The 21,677-nt window shown below is 36.3% G+C and overlaps 1 protein-coding gene across 1 annotated transcript; it reads right to left on the minus strand.

Moving 5' to 3' along the window:
* Positions 1 to 533: 533 nt before the first annotated feature.
* LOC110684812 (serine/threonine-protein phosphatase 5-like) lies at positions 534 to 10,721 on the minus strand. Its single transcript, XM_021861243.1, has 8 exons — positions 10,263 to 10,721; positions 7,105 to 7,198; positions 6,980 to 7,030; positions 6,719 to 6,892; positions 4,831 to 5,010; positions 4,431 to 4,550; positions 3,405 to 3,538; positions 534 to 1,272 (listed from the first exon to the last, which is right to left on the minus strand). Exons 1-8 carry the CDS (start codon positions 10,409 to 10,411, stop codon positions 1,212 to 1,214), a joined length of 963 nt encoding a protein of 320 aa, XP_021716935.1. The 5' UTR covers positions 10,412 to 10,721; the 3' UTR covers positions 534 to 1,211.
* Between the last annotated feature and the right edge of the window lie 10,956 nt (positions 10,722 to 21,677).

Raw genomic sequence — 21,677 nt, forward strand, 5'->3', positions numbered from 1 at the left:
TTTAAAAACCAACAAAAGATAGAGAAAGAAAATAATCTCATATCGAAAGATAGATCAAGTGATAAAATATAAGAGTTATAAAAGTAAAATTTAAGCCTTGCTGATTTTGGGCTTGACAAGCCTTGATCAAGCCTCAAGCCTTTAGCCGTACCAAGCCCACCAAAAGGAGTTTTGAGCTCAACGAGCTTCGAGCCAAGCTCAAAAGGAGTTCAGGCTCAACGAGCTTCGAGCTCGATTTGAGCCCAAGCTCACGAGCTTCAAGCTCAAGCCGAGACTAACCTAAGCTCAATCTCGGATTGACTCATTAACACCCCTTAGTACATGTTAATGTTCAGTAGTGTGAAGCAGTACAAGAGTTCATCTATCATTCTCCCTCCGTCTAGCTGACAATTCTATTTAGAATCTTTATAGCTTCCTAAGTACTATTTACTCAATTGTTAATAAGAAATACATATTTTGTGTAAGAAATTGAATATACTTCTGCTTAAATTTTGTATTAAAACTAAACTACTTGTATTAGAAACATAAGAGCATCAGTACAAACTACAAAGTATTTTATTTTTCATATCCTCATTCGTTGGGGCATTTTGACAATTAATTTTTGAACAGACAAACAAAACCCTTCACAACTACAGCATCTCTCATTATGACCTGTGACAAAAAAGCAACTTATTATGAATTTGACAACTAAACCACAATGAAAACGCATGTAACAAAAAATTTAGCTCTTCAACCCACTTAGCTAGCACAAGCAAAGAGCCACAAAAACTGATCAGATGGAAACTTGATCATATCCTTTGCCAGCCAATCAGATACCTCTTACGTCAATGTGAGTTCATACACAATACACCCTGCTAACTAAATTGAATGGACAAACTAAATCTGCAAGCTACCCCTTCACCCAATTACCCAAAAACTATATCAGCAGAAAATATGAACCATGAGGCAGAAGATCAATGAAACAAACTATGAATTTCCGAGCAATTGCTCATAAATGAAGATCTTCTTCATTCGCAATCCAGCAAGATCGGCCACACATGGCATGACAGAACAAACAGTCGACATGGAATTATGACATTCAAGCAGATTTTGCATTCTCATCTGAATCCAGGTCATGAAATAAACCACAGTTAGTCACATCAAACTGTCAGGATTTCCTCAGTCATTCTTTGAATAGATGCGGATGTAGTTCATGGGCACCAATGTCTCAATCATTCTTTAAATAGACGCGGAAGTAGTTCATGGGCACCAATGTCCAAAGCCTCAGGATCCCTAAAAGATGATTAGCATAAAGCACCATGAGATTGCAGCACATTGGCATATATCATAAAAATAACATCATTTAGAATATCAAGGTTGATATAATCATAGTTGGAATATGAGATCCATGTAAAAGAGAATTAGACTTTTCTTATATGTCCAATGATTTGGCACACTTCCTTAATCTCCTGTAAATTACAACTTTGTATAGTTCCGGGATCCGCATTTTATATCATACATAAATGGGAACAAGAGAATTTCTAGGCAATCGCAATCCAAATTCAAGCAACTACATATAGCTCTAATAAAAAGAGCAAACGACTTGTGCCATCAAAAAAAATCCTCAACCTATCTAGAGCCAATTAGCAATTTAGGAAAAAATATAAAAAAAAAATCCTTTTGATACTCCTTTAAGTATCACTTTAAGCAATCTAACTTGTTTAATTTCTTGGGAAAGCTTCCTTATTGTTCATTTTTGTTACGTTAGTAAGGTTATCAATCTTTTGAAACCCGGTAACTTGAGGGGCAGCCCCCTAATACTCTAGAACAAGATATGATATTTGACTTGTTGGCAAAGAACAATATCACTGGTTATGGCAACACACTATTAAAGAGTATTCTTGTACTTTTTATAAAGTAGGAAAATAAAATTCTCTTGCCAATTTGATACTCCTCTTGTTTGTTCTTCTTGTATTCCTCTTTGGAAATTCAAAAGGTTCTTATTAGGATTTACATGAACAATTATGAATATTTCTCCACTATCTTTCTGTTGATTTGTTTGTTAATTTTCGAGAATGTATCAAATGAGAAATGGAGAAAGTATTAGTTGCCCCATTTTGACTTTTGATACTATCCACAAACTTACTTTGATCATATTATTTGATTTTTGATTAAATATATGCACTAAGACAAATTAAATACCATTTTACATGATAATTTATTTAAGAAAATATTATTAATTTTTTTAATTAATTTTTACGTAAAGTTGCAACACTTTCCCTAAAATGAATGTTCTTTTTAGTTACAACGTTACTAATTTTAGCAAGTTTTCCCTATTTAAATACCAAAAGTACCCTATGTGGGGACTAACACCCACCAACTCTCTTTTCTTTATACAAGGGCTTCTTTGTCTAATCTCATGCCCCATGAGGGGACCAAAATCCATTAACTCCATTTCCCATAATCTCCATATACCCACACCTATGTTACAACTATTTCCAAACGGAGGAAGTATATATAGTCCCTCATTGCAAAGAACTTTAAATTGATTAAGAGTGTGTTTGGATTGAAGGAAATGGAGGGAAAGGAAGGGAAGGGAAATGGAGGGAGGGAGTATCTTTCATTTGGATAACAAATTAGGGATGAAGGGAATTGGAGGGGAAAGAAATGGAGGGATTAAATTTCAAGAAAATGATCCCTCCAACAATGGAGAGATTCAGAAGGAAAACTCATCATTCTTCCTTCCCCTTCCCTCTCCTTCACCTCCCTCCCTTTCTTTTCCTTTCCTTAACACTACCCAAACAAACTGTAAAAGAAAAAATTGAGGAAAAACATTGCATGAAGAGGAAAGGCCAAATATATTCTTCCTCTTCGGGAGCTTTCAACTACAAATCAACCCATTCGAAAAAATAATATGAACAAATGTTCTCTCCAATTTGGATTCTAGAAACCATACGAAGTAGTAGTTTATTGGAGATAAAGTGTGCCAAATCATAACTGCCTACCAAATGGTCACCAAAATATAAAGTTCGCAATTATAGTTGTGAGAAAATATATATACTTGCAAAAATAAGATCAAAAAATAAAAAATCACACACTCGGTGAAAACGAACAAGAAAATTGGCGAAGATGTCACTGTTTGATTATTTTATTCCAAAATATCAGTTTTTCCATATAACAAACTGACAAGAGGGTGTTTTTTTTTTTAAAAAAAAAAATAATAATAATTTGCCACCTTGTGTCATACTTTTGTAATAGTAGAATACATCACACAAAAAGAAGGGATGACATCACTGACAGTACAAATGCATTTCACAGTGTTCCAAAAATTCAAACCTTAAAATAGTTAAAAGAACAATGGCACAGATGCTGTAACTGACTGAAGAATAGACTAACAAAGATAGTAAAAATTCAAAAGACATCACCTGCACAAGGCCTTTCCTTTCTCGTTGCTACAAGGGATGAACCATAAATTTCGTAGAAAAGGAGACTCGAATTGGATAAAGAATCCATCACTCTGCCCATGCTTCCATTTCCTAAAACCTTGACCTTTCCAGACCTGCAAATAAAGAAACTTCTACCATCAGAATGCTACACAGTTTTTAAAAGTATATTTCAATATAGGACAAGAAGTCCAAATTAGTCCTATCTTGAACTCCAATCCTTTCTTCCCAACCATATCACTCGCTGAACAGCAAGGTCATATCTTAAATCTTACCTCAATCAAAGTAAATTGTCTCATTGTATAAAAGCAGCAATGTTGAGTAACTATATTGTGAAATGCTTCATTCAAATTTCACCCGTAGTGTATTGTCAAAATTGTATATTGTGAAATCCATAAATTTGTGTAAATATTACTACCTTTGTTTTTGAAAGTTCTTAACACATTTTACTTTTGGCACTAATCACAAAATCCGCTTTTGAGTCTTTGCCCATCAATTGTAATTTATATATAAGTAAAAAGATATTCATGTGAGGCCTAATAAAATTCGTCTCTGTATTTTTGGAATAGCAAATTTTTATTATTTACAAATATACCTCCGTTTCTTTTAAGTTGACACGTTTCTTTAGTCACGTATATTCAACCATTAATATCTTTAATTACCGATAAGCAAAAATTATAATTAAAAAAAAAAAGATAGTTAGATTAAGATTAGCATTAAAATGACATCAGCATCATCAAAAACCAACAGGAGAGACTCCTGCAAGGATTAAGCAGAGGCTAGACTCTAGAGGATCCCTCCATTAGGCCCTCCTGGAAACATAATGATTATCAATCACTCCAAATAATCTTGAAGGAGCTATACAAATCAATTTAAGCATCCCAAAGACCACTATGTCTTTCAATTTCACTGGAAATGAACAGAGTATCAAAAGACCCTTGTAAAAAGAACTCACAAACAAGGTTATTGCGGTATTAACAGGCAAATCTAATGTCAACGCCAAGGTACCTGAGGGTAAGATATGCTGCTTTTAGGTGTGATTAAGCAAGCAGCTTTGGAGAATGAATCCACAGCATATTGCCTAAGAAATGAGAAGCAGTTGCTGTGTGTATGAGGCGATTCAAATGCCTGAAATATGAAACAATAACGAAACAATCGGTTAAAAGAAGAAATATACATAAAATAAAAGAGCCCGGAGAGTCATGATCCTCAATTTTTAAAAATGCAATTTCAAACCAGATACAATAAGTTGACAATAATATCACTTAGAGTGAGTCACTTCAGATTGTTCAGAAATACAATCAACATCATTAAACAGACTATTTTCTCAAAGTAAATACTTGTGAAATCATTTGAAGTCGCAAGAAGATAAGGTGTGAGACTGTGAGTAAATGGAAACTGTCAAAACCTTATCTATGTTCACAGCAGGGGCATATTTCTCTGTATCTGTCTTTTCTTTGTCAAGAAGGAAGAAGACTTGAGGATCCACTTTTGAAGCTCCATGCCATGTTTTTACAGCTTTTTCCATAGTTTCAACAAGAAATGAGAACAATACACTACCCAACTCTTCACCTCCATACTTCTCAGCCTGCAAATATAGAGAATTAGTTGAAATCAAGCCCAATTTATCAGTCAACTTAATGTCAAAAGGAAGCAGAGAACATCTAGGCATAGAAGTATTGATATGTAAAGTTACTATATACTATAAGCTGGATGAGACCTGAAATTGAAAACCAAGAAACTTCAAAAATACTCCCATCTTTCCAAAAGGTTCTTCACATTAACTTCATGTAATATCCAAGATGCATCAATCCATGTGTAGTCAAATAAATTCACTTGTTAATGGTCTTATTATATGCATTAGAAAAGCGACTTTGGCAATCAGATTTGCAACATTGTTAATAATTCACCACATTATATGAGGAAAACATAGTGAAGCATGTATTGGTTTGACTCTAAAAGTCAGATCATGACGAACTATTTGGAATGAAAGGACACAGCAACTGTATCATTAATGACTTGTCAAATTCAGTTTCAAAACCTTACAGCTTATAAACTTTCAAAGCTTTCAATTTTGACACAGTGCAATTGTAAGCTTTCCTGGTGATGGTAGAAGAAATATCAAATTAGATAAGAGATTTACATCAAAAGAATGATAAAATAAGGAGGAACCTAGAAGCACCTCAGTGCAGCAACCAATATGTCTTCCTAGCATTGAACAGGGAACCGATATATTAAGTAACATCATATACATTATAAGTCAGTTGGTAGCACGGATCTGCCTGAAGCTGCCATCCGAGCAACAAAATGCTCCAAAAGGCTCATTCTACTTCAGTATCTAGAAATCCAGAATCACCAAACCATAAAGAATCCAAGGATATGTAAGCCATCTGTACAATGATGAATGAAACCTAAAGAAAAATTCTATCACAGCCTTTAAGGTTGGAAAGTTAAACCTAAAGGCTCTAAACTTTGAAGAGTCTGAACACTCTAAATTTCATCTGCCAACATATAACCTGTCTCTTATTGTGTCCACGTAACATGCATCAGTCAAGCCTTTTGGTGATTCATCATTGTACAGATGGCTTACATATCCTTGTACAGATGACCTGTCATGTTTCATCTGCCAACATATAACCTGCCAACATATAACCTTTCATGTTTCATTCATCTGCCATTAACCTTTCATGTTAAGCTTTTGGGAGTGAGTTAGGACGTTAAATAGCTTGATATTAGATCCTCTATTTTGCTGTAAGTCCAAAATTATCCATCTAAAGTAAACCTCACATTAAATTTTAATGTAGAAATCACAGCTTATAACAGATAGCCAACTAGCCAGCAGCAGCATCAAAAATGCTGTTTAACTTTAATCAACTTCTAATAATTTAAGTTGCTAAAGGGAACACAGACACGGTGACAAGTTCTTATGGAAGATGTGACAGGGTGACAGGCAGTGACAATGGTTGGTGACCATGAAATGTCCTTGGCAATATGAAAATGCCCATATAAGAATTAGTTATCCGTTGTTGAATGTGGAGAAGACAATTCAAATTTCCAAACTTCACACAGTTCACAGGCCAACCCGCATGCAGTCTAGGGACTCAAAAGAAGTCCCTTTATTTCATAAGCTCCAATAATCGACAAATAGTAAGTCTTCGGCATAAAAGTAAATATCCAAATGAATTAAACTAAAGTTATTTTACTTCCAAGGCATCAAAAGAACCCTAGTTACATGCCTCCAATGTAGGCAATTTAAATGTACAAAGATACAATATTTAGAAGCACTACTGACTTACCATTTCAGATTTCACTGTACTCAAGTGCTTGGCCACATCAACATTGGATCTCATCCTTTCTACTTCTTCAGCTTGCTTCTTATCTCTGGCCAATTGTGATATTTTCTTTATTTTTTTTGACACTTCAGTACTTTGTGGATTATATTGCAATGCAACTTCAAATGCCTCTAAAGCCTACAAGGAATAGAAAAATGGTCATATACAGAGAAAACTAGCGCACTTAAGATATGAGCAGATGAGCCATCCATCAAAAGGGAATACCTGATCATATTTCTCCATAGCTTCCAAGATGCATCCTTTTCTAAAATAACCCTATATGGAACAAAACGGAATTTTAGAATTAAGTAAAAGAAATATGTCATTAATATATGTGAATCAACATATACCTTCTCCCAGTCTGGACGAAGACTAATTGTCATCTCAGCATCAGCCAGTGCTTTGGTGAGTTTGACAAGGTTAAGAAAAGCTGCAGCACGATTGCTGATGCATAGTAGGATAAAAAAAAATAAAGGAGAGAAGTATAAATATACAAACATCACAAGGCAAGGCACCAACTTAAGAAAGCACTGGAATTTCAGCCAAGAACCTTGAATGGCACTACATTTGTTTGGAACAATTCAAAGGGTACCAGAGGTTTGACAGAGTTCACAGGAAACCCACCTCTTTAAATTTAGTAAATTAGACGGAAATTTTGTTTTGGTACAGTAAATTACATTCTTATAATTGAAGTTAGGAGTTAAACTTAATTAACTTTGTGCGCCTTTTACACAAAAAAATATGTGGCTTATCAATGTTGCAAAGTCCACCCAACATCAAAACAACTACAAAGGGTACAAGGCCTATTCGAGTTTGCTGTACAGAATGACGGAAGAAAAAACTCAGGATCATCTGATGCACAAAACTAAAGACCTAGGTACCCTTTAGGTTCCATCATACCTCAAGCGTAATGGCCGTAATCCATAGACATTGCCAAAAAAATCCTAGCACATGCAAAGTATACTTCAACAGCAACAAACAGAGTATACCTACTTCCTCAAACCTCAACTCGCTTAAAATATTTGAATCTACCTCTAGATATTTCAGGTTTTAAAAATCAGTGAATCTCAAATGGTAATTGAGGGTATTAGTTCATCAAATATACATTATGCTAATCATCATACAAGAGGTTGGCATGTCTTGAACTACAATATAAAAAGATAAGTGAATGGTATAAATTAGATTCCCTGCAAGCATAGTAGCATTTTTACAAACAATTTTGACAAAAAAAAAAAATTGTACATTGCCATGTTTTTTTTTTAATTTATCTGGAAAGTACACCTCACAATGCCTTCATCCATTGCAACTCCTTAGGCTAAGCAGCTGAGGACTTTTGAATTTCCTAAGGGCAATGACTTCCCAAGAAAATGTCTTGATTGATTATTAGGAAGTTGACTGTGCACCAGAACCAAAAAAAAAAAAAAAAAAAAAAAAAAAAAAAAGAGGGAGAGAGAAAAAAAGGAGATGAACCAGTGGGAAAATCAATGATAGAGATTAGAATCATTGAAAAACCGAGAAGGAAAGCGGTAAGATTTTAACTAGAAGAACCATAGTAGGGAACAGGAAAAATCTCAAGCACGGAAAGCAGATCAAAAATCAGCAGGTGGTGGTGGTTCATCAAGAGGAACAGTGATTAAGACACAAGAAGAACCTACCTCAAGAGTTAAGATTTCTATTGCCGGTAAGAAGCTCCAATTTCCCTTAAAGACTTTCTTATAAAATGAATATTACGGTTCAAATTCTTCTTGTGTACTTCCAGGCGGTTCCTTATTTTCACTGTAGCTAGGACAGTTCGATACAATGAGGTCATTGCATCAATGCATCATTCCTAAGCATGCTTTAAATACTAAGGTTGACCAATCTCATAATGATTATCCTTATAACTTACAACAGCTAATCTATAAATGGGCAAGAAGCCAAAACTAGAATCCACTGCACCCCTCCCCCCTCCCCACTTGGTCCAAAACATGGACATGCAGATTGCAGAAGATGCAATATATTATTTAAAAGTTGGAAAATTGATTATCTCCCCACAAACCAAAGAAAAAACCTCCTCTAGGAAACCTATGTAAATTAGTGTATCAGAACTTCAGAAGGATAACAAGATGTCATAGCCACCTTACACTCCTCAAAAGGAAATCAATTTCTAACTTTGACTTCTCTTCATCATACCTTCAAAATTCATCAATAATGACTGAACTGTGTATGTGCCTTGTTTTATCAAACCCCATGGCTAGAATTAGAGTGACTTTCCGACTGCTTTTATTCGGCCCAGAGTCAAACCCATAGATTCCATCTTTAAACAATTAAGAGGCTTCCGTAGGATTAGGCCAATATGTTAATGAAACCTACTATAGAAAAGGTATAACATGGATTACAAGGCTTCACAACTACATGTCAAAAAACAAAAGAGCAAACCTCATTCTCTATTTAATCAAGAAAAGCTAAGCCTTGTCCTCCTGTAGAAATGAAAAGCTAACATGAACACAGAGAAAAAGTATTTGTGCTTAGGACTTAGAATACAGAATTTCATGATTTTTAACTAAGTGTGAAGACTGTGAACCCTTCTCTAGTGAATAGCCAAATTTTGCATCATAATTCAAACTTGGTAGTTTTCTTTCTTCTAATAATCATTTCAACAAGCTCCAAAGCGTGTTAGGGATCAAAGGGAAAATTACTCCATGTCATAATCAATTATCTCTCCAGGTCAAAACAATAATAGCACAATTCACTGCCCAAAAAAAAAAAAAAAAAAAAAGAAAAAATCCCCATTTGATCGGTAAAGGTCCCAATGCTGGTACATGCACTTGCAGGTTCACCATTTCACCCACATAGACAAAAATAAAACAATGTAAGATAATACTTCGTATTATACAATCCAATTGATCAAAGAAATCATCGTCTAAATACAGCAATTGCCAATCAGCTCAACGGACGGAAGCAATTAGCAAAAGGTAAATTTCACACAGCCATTTCTCAGTTTAACAGAAAAAGTAACGAGCCAATAAAACATTATTCAATCAATCAAAGAGGAAAAGACATCATTGTAAAAGTTTGACAGTGTGTAAACCACCTTAACCAAATGAAGCATTCATAACATGGTGAAAAATTCATCAACACCATTCAGATTACTACTCAATCAGCCAAAAAAACATCATAGTCTGAATTCGACACATACTAGCCAGCTCAACTAAATGAAACAATCCTCAAACAGTAAACTTTCCAGGCCATTTCATACTTTAATTAACAGAAAATCTAGTCCAAAGACAACATCATCCGAGCTCGACAATCGCCAGCCAGATCAACAACGGAACAAACGAAGCAATCAGCAAACAGTAATTGTTACTCCAACAACATTTTATTAATAAAAGGCTAGCCAAAAACATAATTCTGTACAAATTCAAAATCTATATCAACAACTTACCCAAAAATGAACAATAGCAAAAAAAAGAAAAAAAAAGAAAAAAAAAAAAAAAAAAATTAAACAAAGAGAACAAGAGAAGTAAACCTATAAAGAGTAGCGTTATTAGGGTCCTTCTTGATGGCTTGAGTATATAAAGCAGCGGCTTTAAGGTAATTACCAGCTTTGAAAAACTCATTGCCTTGATCTTTGAGAGAGATTTCCCCAACTCCTGCTGCTGCTTCTGATCCCGCCATTGTTGTCCTTCAAGAATCCTCTGTTGGTGGATTACTTCTGTAAGTGTTTGATTAGGGGTTTAGGGTTCTTAGTCTTCTTACCAAATGATGGATCAAAATATTTTACTGTGTTTTTTAGCTTTTAGTTATGAGTTTATGACTATTGTGAAATTTTGTATTTTACCATCTACAAATAACTTACTTTTTAAAATTAACATCTAAAATAAATAATTTTAAATTATCACCCAAAAAAAAAAAAAAAAATCTTACTACTTTTCGTTAAAAACCCGTTAAATTTAGGGATTTGTTAAACATCGCCCACAAATTACTACATAAAGCCTACAAAATATACTTGGTTTGACAATTTTGCCCATTTGTGAAATGTTACCAAAAACGGAAAATTATGACATCAAAAAAAATCAAATTAAAAAAGACACTTGGTTTGACACTTGTGGCCATTTGTGAATCTTACCAAAAACGGAAAATTCTGACATCGAAAAATCGAATTGAAAAAGACACTTGGTTTGACACTTTTGGCCATTTGTGAAATCTTACCAAAAACAAAAAATTCTGACATCGAAAAATGTGGAGCCATATTGGGTCCCCGCGGGAGACCGGAGAGCCGAGGGACGCCAAAGAGCCCGTCGTCGTCGCAGCAAAACGAGGTAAATCATCGTCGGCGGCGTGAGCATGGACCACCACGTTTTAAATCCTTTTTTCAATTTTCGAGCTAAAAACATGCTCTTTAGAAATGATTGGAAATAACTTGTTTTGCGTGCTAAAAGATAACTTGTTTTGCGTGCTAAAAGATAACTTATTTTGCGTGCTAAAAGATATTTCAGTTTTCGTGACACACGTAAAATGAGTCATTTTCGCTAATTATTTGTCAATTTTGACTTCAAATTGGACCCTTTGAACAAAAATAACCCCTAAAACCTCTAAAGAGCATGTTTTTGGCACGAAAATCGAAGAATTTTTTTTATAAAATGTTAGATTTAAAGGTTTTGGTGGTGAAATCTAACTATTTAGTCTGGGTGATAATTTAAAACAAAAAAATAAAAAAAATTGGCTGGTAATTTCAAAAAGTGGGTTATTTTTTGGTGGTAAAATACAAAATTTCCTAACTATTGACTATGTTAATTCTATCCTTAAAATGACTATAATTATACAGTACTAACTTTTTATTAACTCAGTTTTTATTTAATTTTTATGTCAAAATTAATAATTGATTTTTTTTTTCTTATTTTTAAAATTTATTTTTTTAATTTTTTATAATTTCATAATTAATTTATGAATTTTTTTAATTTCAATAGTAATAAAAATGAATTTTGTAAATTTATTATGAATTTTGTAAATTTATTATAAATTTATAAAAAAAAATCAAAAATTATTTCAAAATTAATAAATGAATTTTTAAAATTAGATAAATAATTTATAATTAAAGAGAAAAAAAATTTAATTAAAATCAGCCAATAAAAAGATTAGTATAATGATAGTCATTTTAAGGATGACTACCATAGAATCATCCATTGACTATGGCTATTGAGGAGGCAAAAGTTTATTCTAATTTCGCAAACAAATCAACAAAAAAAAAAAAAAAAACAAAATACAAAGTATGTCGCGATTTTATTGCAGCTAGGGTTGTTCAACAATCAGTCCGGACTTGCAAAATGGACCAATCTGGTATCCGAGTCAAGAAATGTTAAAAATCAGTCTTTGGTTCTACCCGAAATCCCTTAAAATCAGTCTTAGTTGTTTAAAATTAGAAAAAATACACTTTAATAATTCCAACTATTGCCAATTTACTTCTAATAATCTCAACTAAGGTTTATTTTTTAATAATCCTAACTATGCCCTGAGTTTGCCTCCAATAGACCCATCCGATCAACACCAAGCCAATGACTTGTTGTCACAGGTAACCAATACACGTGTCAGCACGTGATTGGTCTAAATTAAAAAAATAAAAAATAAAAAAACAAAAAACCCTCACAGCCACCACCCCCTCCCCTTACGCCAGCGCAAAACACTAGGGCCAACCCCCAGCCCATCGAGAAATGGTCGGTCGTCTCCCGTAACCCTCGAAAATGGTCGGCCGACCCTTCCCAACCACAAAAACCACCTTAGCCGGCCCATTCCCACCCCCAAACCACCGAATTCGACCGTCGAAAACTCCCACTCCCAAACCACCGAATTCGGCCATCAAAAACAACCTTCCCACCATCAAAAACAACCCTCCTCCCTTCTCCAACCACCGAATTCGGCCCCCTAGGCAGTTTCGAGGGTGTAGGAAGGGAAGAGGAACGACATTGATTATTTTTTTTGTTTGTTTGCCGGCGAAGGGGGGCGAAGGGAGGAGAGTAGTTTAGGGGGTTGAGGTGGATCAATTGTGTGTTATTTGGGGGTTGGGAGGGCCGGCCGGCCATTTCGGGGGGTTAGGGAGGTGGTCAATCAATGGCTGGTGGTTTCGGGGGTTGGCTTAGGGTTTGACGGTGGGTGAAGAGAAGAGGGGGTGGCTGGGTTGGTTTTTGTTTTTTTTTTTCTTTCCTTTTTTTTATTTTAATATTAGGCCAATCATGTGTTAACATGTAGCATTTAAAAACAAAAAAACAAAAGTTTACCCTTTCAGCAGGTAACCGGTTTTTGGGTCTATTGAAGGTGAACTTAGGGCATAGTTAGGATTATTAAAAAAAACCTTAGTTGGGATTATTAGAAATAAATCGACAATAGTTGTTGGGATTATTAAAGTGTATTTTTCCTTAAAATTATGACTAAAACCTATTAAATGTTTAATTTTAATTTACATTTAATTAATAAGTTAATATGCTATTAGATTTTTATATTATAAGTAATTTAATTTCAGACATTCAAAATATGCATTAAATAATCATTTTGCTTATTTTAATTTTTTCATAAAATAATAAAAACCTACTCTGTATTATAAAATATAGACAAAGTTCAAAATTAGGTCTAGTCTAGTGTCTGGTTCTCGAATTTTAAAATTCTGGTCTTTGGTCCGATCTTGTCCGGTCTTAGATCGGTGAACAACCCTTAATACAGTCGTTTTCTAAAGTGTAGTTACACTTATTTCATCAACCCTTTAAAAGAGAGAATATGTGTTACTGTTATCGTGAATAGTAAATTGGCTCCATTGTCCTTATTCTCTCAATTTATTTGCGAATCTGCAGTCCTTTTATTATTTCTTTTTTTTTAAAAAAAAAACAAATTGAAATTACAGAAGAAAGAGAACGACAGAGAAGAGGTGAGACCATGTTCCTTGATTTATGGCATGAAATTGTTTGCATGTGTTTTAAGCGGTTATAGTTTAGGTGTTTTCTTTCTTTCTTTTTTTTTTTAATTATTTTTTTATTTATTTTTTATGGGTGGAATGTCATTCTATATATAAGGTCTGAATTAATTTAGAAGAAGTATATTTGCTCTTTCAATTCTACTATACTTTTGTTGTTCTCTTTGTTGAAGCTCAATCAGTGAAATTGATCAACCAATATTCAGATAATTTGCAATTACTACATTGTATAAGCATGCATTGCTTTTGTGCAAAGAACTTACCTTATCAAATGGACCAATATTATACGTAATGACTATGAACATTGCCATTTACTAAGATGAACAAATTATTGGATGGACATATATGATATTGTTTTGGATTAAAGCTTGTGTGTTTAGAAAAAGTCAAAAATTTATTTATTTCAAGTGATCAATTGATGCATGATCTTTTTGAGTGACATGCATCCATATAATGTTATTGATTTAAGTATATTTATTTACTTGTTAATTATTCACAATTCAATAATTTGGAGGAGGTATTTTGGTGAACATCATCTATTTTCTTCTTTGTTAAATTGGACATAAATGATATTGTTTTGGATAAAACTTGTTAGTTTTAAGAAAGTCAAAATTTTCTTTATTTCGTGATCAATGGATGCATGCTTTTTATGAGTTACATGCAACCATATAATGTTATTGATTTAGGTATATTTATTTACTTATTAATTATTCACAATTCAATAATTTGGAGGTATTTTGGTGAACACCGTCTATTTTCTTCTTTGTATGTTATTGGCTTTATATTCATTTATGGACTGTCAATAGTGTGCAATTAGTGTGTAATTTGTTTGTAATAAGTGTGTCCTATTTTTAGAATGTGGTTGTATGTTATTCATATGTGGGTTTGGAGTGTATGCATGTATCTTTTTTTGGGTTTTATGTGAATTTGTTTCTGGTTATTGATTTGTTGTGGAGTAGATCTCTAGATTGGTTTAGTTTAAGTTACTATCATAGTGTGATAAAATATTTTAGTGTACTGTAAATTGTGTTCTGAATTATATAAGGTGATTTTATGGACTTATATTAAGGTTTTAAAATTCATGACAGGTTATGGATGCACTGCCCACACAGGTAGTGATGCCATTTTTCCCTTTATTGAAGCAAGTTACCAGTTTACTGAATTATCTTGATCCGGATTATCAAATTCTCCATGACCGTGGGAGCACTGCTTGTGTGATTGTCAGGGCAGATAGTGATTGCATTCCCTGTGTTTATGTTGGTTGGGATACTGATAATGCAAAATCATGTGAAGTTGCTGCTGGGAAAGCTGTGTGTGATCTTGTGAAGAAGTATGAAATAGTTATTGAGGATGTAACGGCCCTACGAAAGGAAATGTATGATCGTTGTGGGCAATTGTATTGCTTTAAGAAAGAGGAACTATAACATATTGAGAAAGGAGAGCCTAAGGTCTGTGTGCATGAAGTTGTCTCTGTTGAATCTGAAAACAATCGCAAGAAGATTGTTATTGATTTCTTTGATGTGTTAAGGATTATTTTAAGGTCGGTTGATTTGAGGTGTACTCCGATTGAGACTATTGAACATCTTTCTGATCAGTATATTTCTTGGTTTACTGTTATTCATCATAAGAATAGTTCAAGCTTTCGTTGTCTATTTAGTGACTACTGTCCAGGTCCAGCTGCAGCTAAGCAAAATTTAGCTAGAAAGGTTGTTGATTATCTTATTGATGTGTTCAATCTTCAGATTGTGGATGCTAATTATAGGGAAACAACATGTAGGTTTGATGCTATATTGTGTACTTTGGATAGGGAGAGTTATTTAAGAGCCAAGGAACGTGTGTTGGGAATTAAAGAAGAGCTTGAACCTTCTGCACTTCTTGTTGAGCAAGATTGTATAACTTCAGTTGGAAAGGAGTTTCAAGTTCCTGTGTCTGTGTCACCTGATATACCTTCTAACAAGCGCTCTTTATGGTCTGTAGTTGGAGAAGGTTTAGATGCTAGCTTTAAGCGTATAAGGTTTTCAAAGGACTAGATGTCTTTTATTAGAACTTGGATTGTAGTAGAAACATCTCTGTATTGCTTAGTTCTTTTTTTTTTTTTTTTTTTTTAAAGAGCTAGGTTAGTTTATGCATAGACAGCAGAATGCAGTTACTTTTGGAATGTATATGATGTAGATGGTTGCTTAGTTATGCTTTCGTATTGGACTCTTTTATGAAAAGAGGTATATTGACTAGGTGTTGATTTGTTTTTTTTGTATCAGTTGTAATGAGTTTGATGTATTTTTTGATAATGAATATTTACTATTAGTTTATCCTTTGTCAAGATCTTTTATATTTACAGTTTGAAACTTAGTTACATTTAGTTTATAATTTTTTGGCATTCTAATTTATTATATATTATGTTATGGAAATTCAGGTATTATAAAGCATAGCTTGTGAGTTGAAAAACTTTAATATTAACCGAATAAACATAAGAAGTTTAAAGAGAGATTGTTGGAATTAGCAAGTGTTGCAGGAATAGGGTGAGTCTTATCCAATGCATTCTTAAATTTGAAGTTTAAGCTGTTAAATTTATATTTACATGGTTTGAGGATTATGGCTTATAAATTCAACTTCTTTTTATCATAATGTAGATTGATTATTACAATCACCCTTAACATCAAAAGAAACCAAGAGTAAACGTATAAGAGGTTTGCAAGTTGGGTACAATGCTGATATGCAGAGGTATTCACAGTCAAACTTTGATTAAAGTAAACTAACATACATAATTTAATCTTTTTATACACTTAATTTATCTGAAGATGCAGCTGATTAGGATTTACCTGTAATTATTATCTTGTATATCACTTGGAAAATCTAGCAACCCCTCCTAAGATACCTAAAACCTGACATCCAGTGATAAGTAATTACTGGACACTTTGATTTTCTATTACTTCTTTATCTTAGATTTTGCAATCCTGAAATTTCAGAATTGAAATTTGCGTTTGTTATGCTTTAAGCAGAAGTTCCCGATGCAGTAATTGGGAAGAAATTACCTTCTGAAGCCTATCAGCTTCCTGCAACTACTTATTGTCATAAATGTATGGCTAAAAAATTTGCATTTGAATCTCTTCACTTTTGCTGTGGTGATGGTGAAATCAAAGTTGGTACCAATGAGTATCCTTCACAGCTTGTTCACAGCTTGTGAGGCTGTTTACTTCTATGGATGAAGATGCAAAGCATTTCAGACAATATGTGGGATTATACAACAATTTGTTTGCTTTTACTTCATTAGGTGGGAATTTTGATGCTAAGACGAAAAAAGGCAACTATGTCTTCAAGTTACATGGAAAGTTCTATCATTATATTTCAAGTTTAGTTCCAGGAGATGTAGGGCCAAAGTATATGCAGCTCTAATTTTATGATGGACAACATGAGATGGCTAATCAGCTAGGATGTTTTCCAGAATTAAGAAAAGATGTCTTAGCAATACTTATGGTGGTTTCTAATTAAATCCTTATGCTATATTCTTTCGATCTTTACGAGAACTTCCAGTTACTGAATCAACACAGATTATGATAAATAAGACTACAGTTTCGGATCAGCGTGTTTATAATGCTCCTACAACAAATGAGGTTGCAGTAATTTGGCCGGAGAGCACATCTTCCAGTGAATCTGAAAGTCCACACATATTGGTTACTAGTCAAAATGATTCTTCTCATAGGATCATGCATTATTATGGTTGTTATGATCCTTTGAAATACCCACTACTTTTTCCATATGGTGATTGTGGGTGGACTCAGGGCCTTAAAAAAATGTCCAAGGGTGGAAAACAGTAGATATAGTCTCAACTAGATCCTGTTGCTTCATGCAGTGTGCACACTAGTGAAGACTTATTAGAAGAAGAGGCCAGACGTATGTCGTTTCTGTATTTTGGGTTTAAAGAACATGTTCTCATAAAATTCGATTATGTTTTATTACGTATCAAGTTAAGAGTTTTATTATTACTACTCGATACAATTATAATGGCTTTTTTACAAATATGATTTTGTAGGTGCAAATGGCAGATCACCTAAGACTGATAAAAATATTCTAGCACGGGAATACTACGCATATAAGCTTCAATGTCGGCCTAATAATTTATTACTTAAATCTGGTAGATGTTTTCAGCAATATATAGTTGATATGTATGTAAAGGTGGAGAACACACGATTGGATTTCTTTTGTACAAATCAACAGACAATAAGGTATTGGGAAACAAACCGAGAGAGTCAGTCACGCGGCTTATTCGCACATACTGGCCCTAAGATCATCCAACCAGCTCCGTATATGCCCTAACATCCATACATGCCGTATGGATCACCCTACATGCAGCCGGCCCTCTTTAGGGGTCAGGCGGCACAAAGTGTCCAGCCAATGGACTGGCAGCTCCGGTTGCTAAACCTTGGGGAACAACCGTCGACGTTCTCCAGGGAGATAACCAAGGCGGCTCAGCCGGCCAGGGTTAAGAATGTGTTGGTTGGAACCTATGACGGTACCACCAACCTAGAAGACCACCTAATGGCTTACACCAACCTCATGTACTTACAGGGGTTGGATGACGCCGCTGTTGATGCTTCCCAGCGACATTGAAGGGTATAGCCCAACGATGGTTTGGAAATCTGCCAGCCGGATGCATCAACAACTTCAAGCCGCTTGCATACTTGTTCGTGTCCAACTTCTCTATGAACATCCTAGCCAAAAAGACAAGTCTTGATTTGGGGGCTATTCAGCAGGGAGATAGAGAAGGGCTACAGTCCTATGTCAGGTGGTTCAAGCTGATGAGAATTCAGATTCAAGGGTTGTCTGACGAAGTCGCCTACACAGATTTCTTCAAGGGTCTGAAAGACGGGTCGACTTTCAAATTCGACTTGGTCAGAAAGAGGGTTGCAACCCTCCAAGAAGCTTTGATGGAAGCCGAAGCCTACATACAGGCGACGGAACTCTGTGCCATCAAGCAGCCGTCGGACCCTAAAAAGTCCGACAAAAAAGAAAACCGGTCAGCTCAGCCGGTTAAAAAAGAGGAAAACAAGAAAAGAAAAGAAGCCTGGGTGGCGGACAATTCTGGTCAACCGCCCCAAAAGAAAAAGAAAGAATTGAAGTCGTACGTCCCCAAGAAGGAGTTCAACAAGGACTGCTCCTCCATCCTAATGGAGATTAAAGACCGGTTGACCATTGAGAAACTGGCTGCAATGAAAAGTCCCATCAAAAGCTGGGACAAGAGCAAGTACCGCCATTCCATGAGGATATAGGCCATGACACCAATGGCTACTATAGCCTCAGGCGGTTACTGGATCGTCTGGATGGCGAGGGGGCTTTGAAGTCCTACATTCTGAAGTCCAAGGGTAACCCCAGAACAAACAGTGGACAACCGTCTAAGAAGCCCGACAACCTTGCTATAAGCTCTGACACTGATGAAGAGTAAATCTTTACTATAGCAGGCGGTTTCACGGGAGGGGTTCCTACCATCCGGGGTACCAAGGACAACATCCAAAAGCTGGAGGTCAACTCAGTGGATGAGGGCCAGGCGTCGAAAGACACCTTCCCTGAGGTCATCATCTCTGAGAAGGACCGGGGCAAGGTCAGGCGGCCTCATGATGACCCAATAGTCATCGAATGCAAGGTTGCCAACCAACGAGTGGGCGAGATCCTTATTGATACCGGGAGTTTGTCTGACCTTATCAGCCATCAGTGCTTGGCGGAGCTCAAAGTACAAGCCTAGCAGCATGCACAAAGTCTCTCACACTTTAGTTGGTTTTGAGGGAGGAGTAGTGAATCCGGTGGGGAGGATTGACCTACCCATCCGGCTGGGAGAAAAGGGGGAGGGACGGCACATGGTCGTCAAGTTCTTGGTGGTTAGGAATTAACCGCCTACAATCTGATTTTGGGTCGTCCAACCCTCAATGAGTCCAAGGCAGTCATCATCCCACCCCTCATGCTGCTGAAATTTGAGATAGATGATGGGACAGTGGGTTCCTTGAATGGGGATCAGAAGACGGCAAAGGAGTGCTATCACTCAGACGTCAAGCCTATTGTGGTCGTAGCCGGCCAAGGCGAAGAACCCATTGACCTTGATGACTTCAAGGAAGTTGCGCCTGCTCCTAAAGCAGACGGAAAAAAGAGAAAGGTGGATCACTTGGTGGCCGTAAAAAAAGAAAAGCAATAGCAATCACTGATCGAGGAACGGTCAAATGATCTCCGTCCCCAGTCGGCTAGTTATAATATCGACATTGTTCTTGACGACAGCCATCCGGAACGAACCGTTAAGGTAGGGGCGGTTGCTTTTGCCAAGTTGGGTGCAGATTTGCACCAACTGCTGAAAGAATTCAAAGACATTTTTGCCTTTGTAGTGGAAGAGATGCGAGGCGTCAGCCCGGATCTTGCTGTTTACAAACTCGTCGTGGATCCAAAAAAAAAAGCCGGTTAGGCAAAAGAAGAGAAATAACGGCGAGGAAAGATCTCAGGTGGCTGCCGGCGAGGTCAATAAGCTGATGGATGCCGGGTTCATTCGGCAATGTTACTACCCGGATTGGGTAGCAAACGTTGTCCTTGTCAAAAAGCCGAATGGTATCTGGCGGATGTGTGTTGATTACACAGATCTGAACAAGGCATGTCCGAAGGATAGCTATCCACTTCCAAAGATCGACAGTCTGGTCGACTCTACAGCCGGTCATACCCTGATGAGCTTCATGGACGCCTACTTAGGCTTCCATCAGATACCCTTGTGGAAAAAAGATCAAGAGAAGACGACATTCGTCACTAATCAAGGGTTATTCTGTTATACGGTGATGCTGTTTGGGCTAAAGGATGCGCCTGCTACTTTCCAGCAAATTATTAATACAGTCTTCATCAATCAAATTGGGAAGAACGTAGAAGCGTACATTGATGACATGATAGTCAAATCTAAACTACAGACGGATCACCTTGCTGACCTCCGAGAAACATTCACCACCCTCAGGCGGCACAAGATCATGCTTAATCCCAAGAAGTGTGTCTTTGGTGTTGAGTCTAGGAAGTTTCTCGGATTTTTGATTGATTAAAGGGGGATAGAGGCCAATCCGGAAAAAGGTACAGGCGGTAATTGACATGAAGTCACCCCGCACTGTTAAAGAAGTTCAAAAATTAACCGGTTGTCTGGCGGCATTGGGGAGATTCCTCAGCCGATCAGGAGACAAGTGTCTCTACTTCTTCCAAGCAATCAAAAAGAAGACTAGATTCGAATGGGAGGAAAATGCTAAGGCGGCATTTCAAAAATTAAAAGAGCACTTGCACTCGTTGCCAAGGTTGGTTAGCCCCCTAGCCGAGGAGGTCCTGTATATGTACTTGGCCGTCTCAAATCATGCCCTCAGTGTCGTTCTTCTAGCTGAGAGGGACGACATTCAGCTCCCGGTCTATTTCATTAGCCATGTTCTTCATAATGCTGAGCTACGGTACCCCTTGGTTGAAAAATTTGTCCTTGCCCTTTATATGGAAATCAAGAAGTTGAAACCCTACTTCTTGGCTCATCCGGTGGTGGTCTACACAGACCAACCCCTGAAGCGGCCAATGACAACCTTGGAGTCAACCAGTAGAATTTTCAAACGGGCTGTTGAAATGCAAAGCCTGGAAATAACTTTCGAGCCTTGAAAGGCAGTGAAGGGTCAGGCGTCTGCCGACTTCATTGTCGAAATGACAAGGCCGGCTCAACCAAAAAATCTTGATCAGGTTTGGAAGGTGTATGTAGACGGGAGCTCTACTATGAACGGCTGTGGTGCAGGGGTAGTATACCAATCCCCGGAAGGGGACAAATATGAATATGCACTACGGTTCAAGTTTCAGGTCTCGAATAATGAGGCAGAGTATGAGGCCCTGCTAGCTGGTATCCGCATGTGTAAATCGGCAGGGGCAAGAAAGGTTGACGCCTGTTATGACTCTCAGTTATCGTTAGCCAATACCATGGTGACTACGAGGCCACCCATCCAGCTATGA

The sequence above is a fragment of the Chenopodium quinoa genome, unplaced genomic scaffold, assembly GCF_001683475.1.
Source record: "Chenopodium quinoa cultivar QQ74 unplaced genomic scaffold, ASM168347v1, whole genome shotgun sequence".
NCBI classification, from domain to species: Eukaryota; Viridiplantae; Streptophyta; class Magnoliopsida; order Caryophyllales; family Amaranthaceae; genus Chenopodium; species Chenopodium quinoa.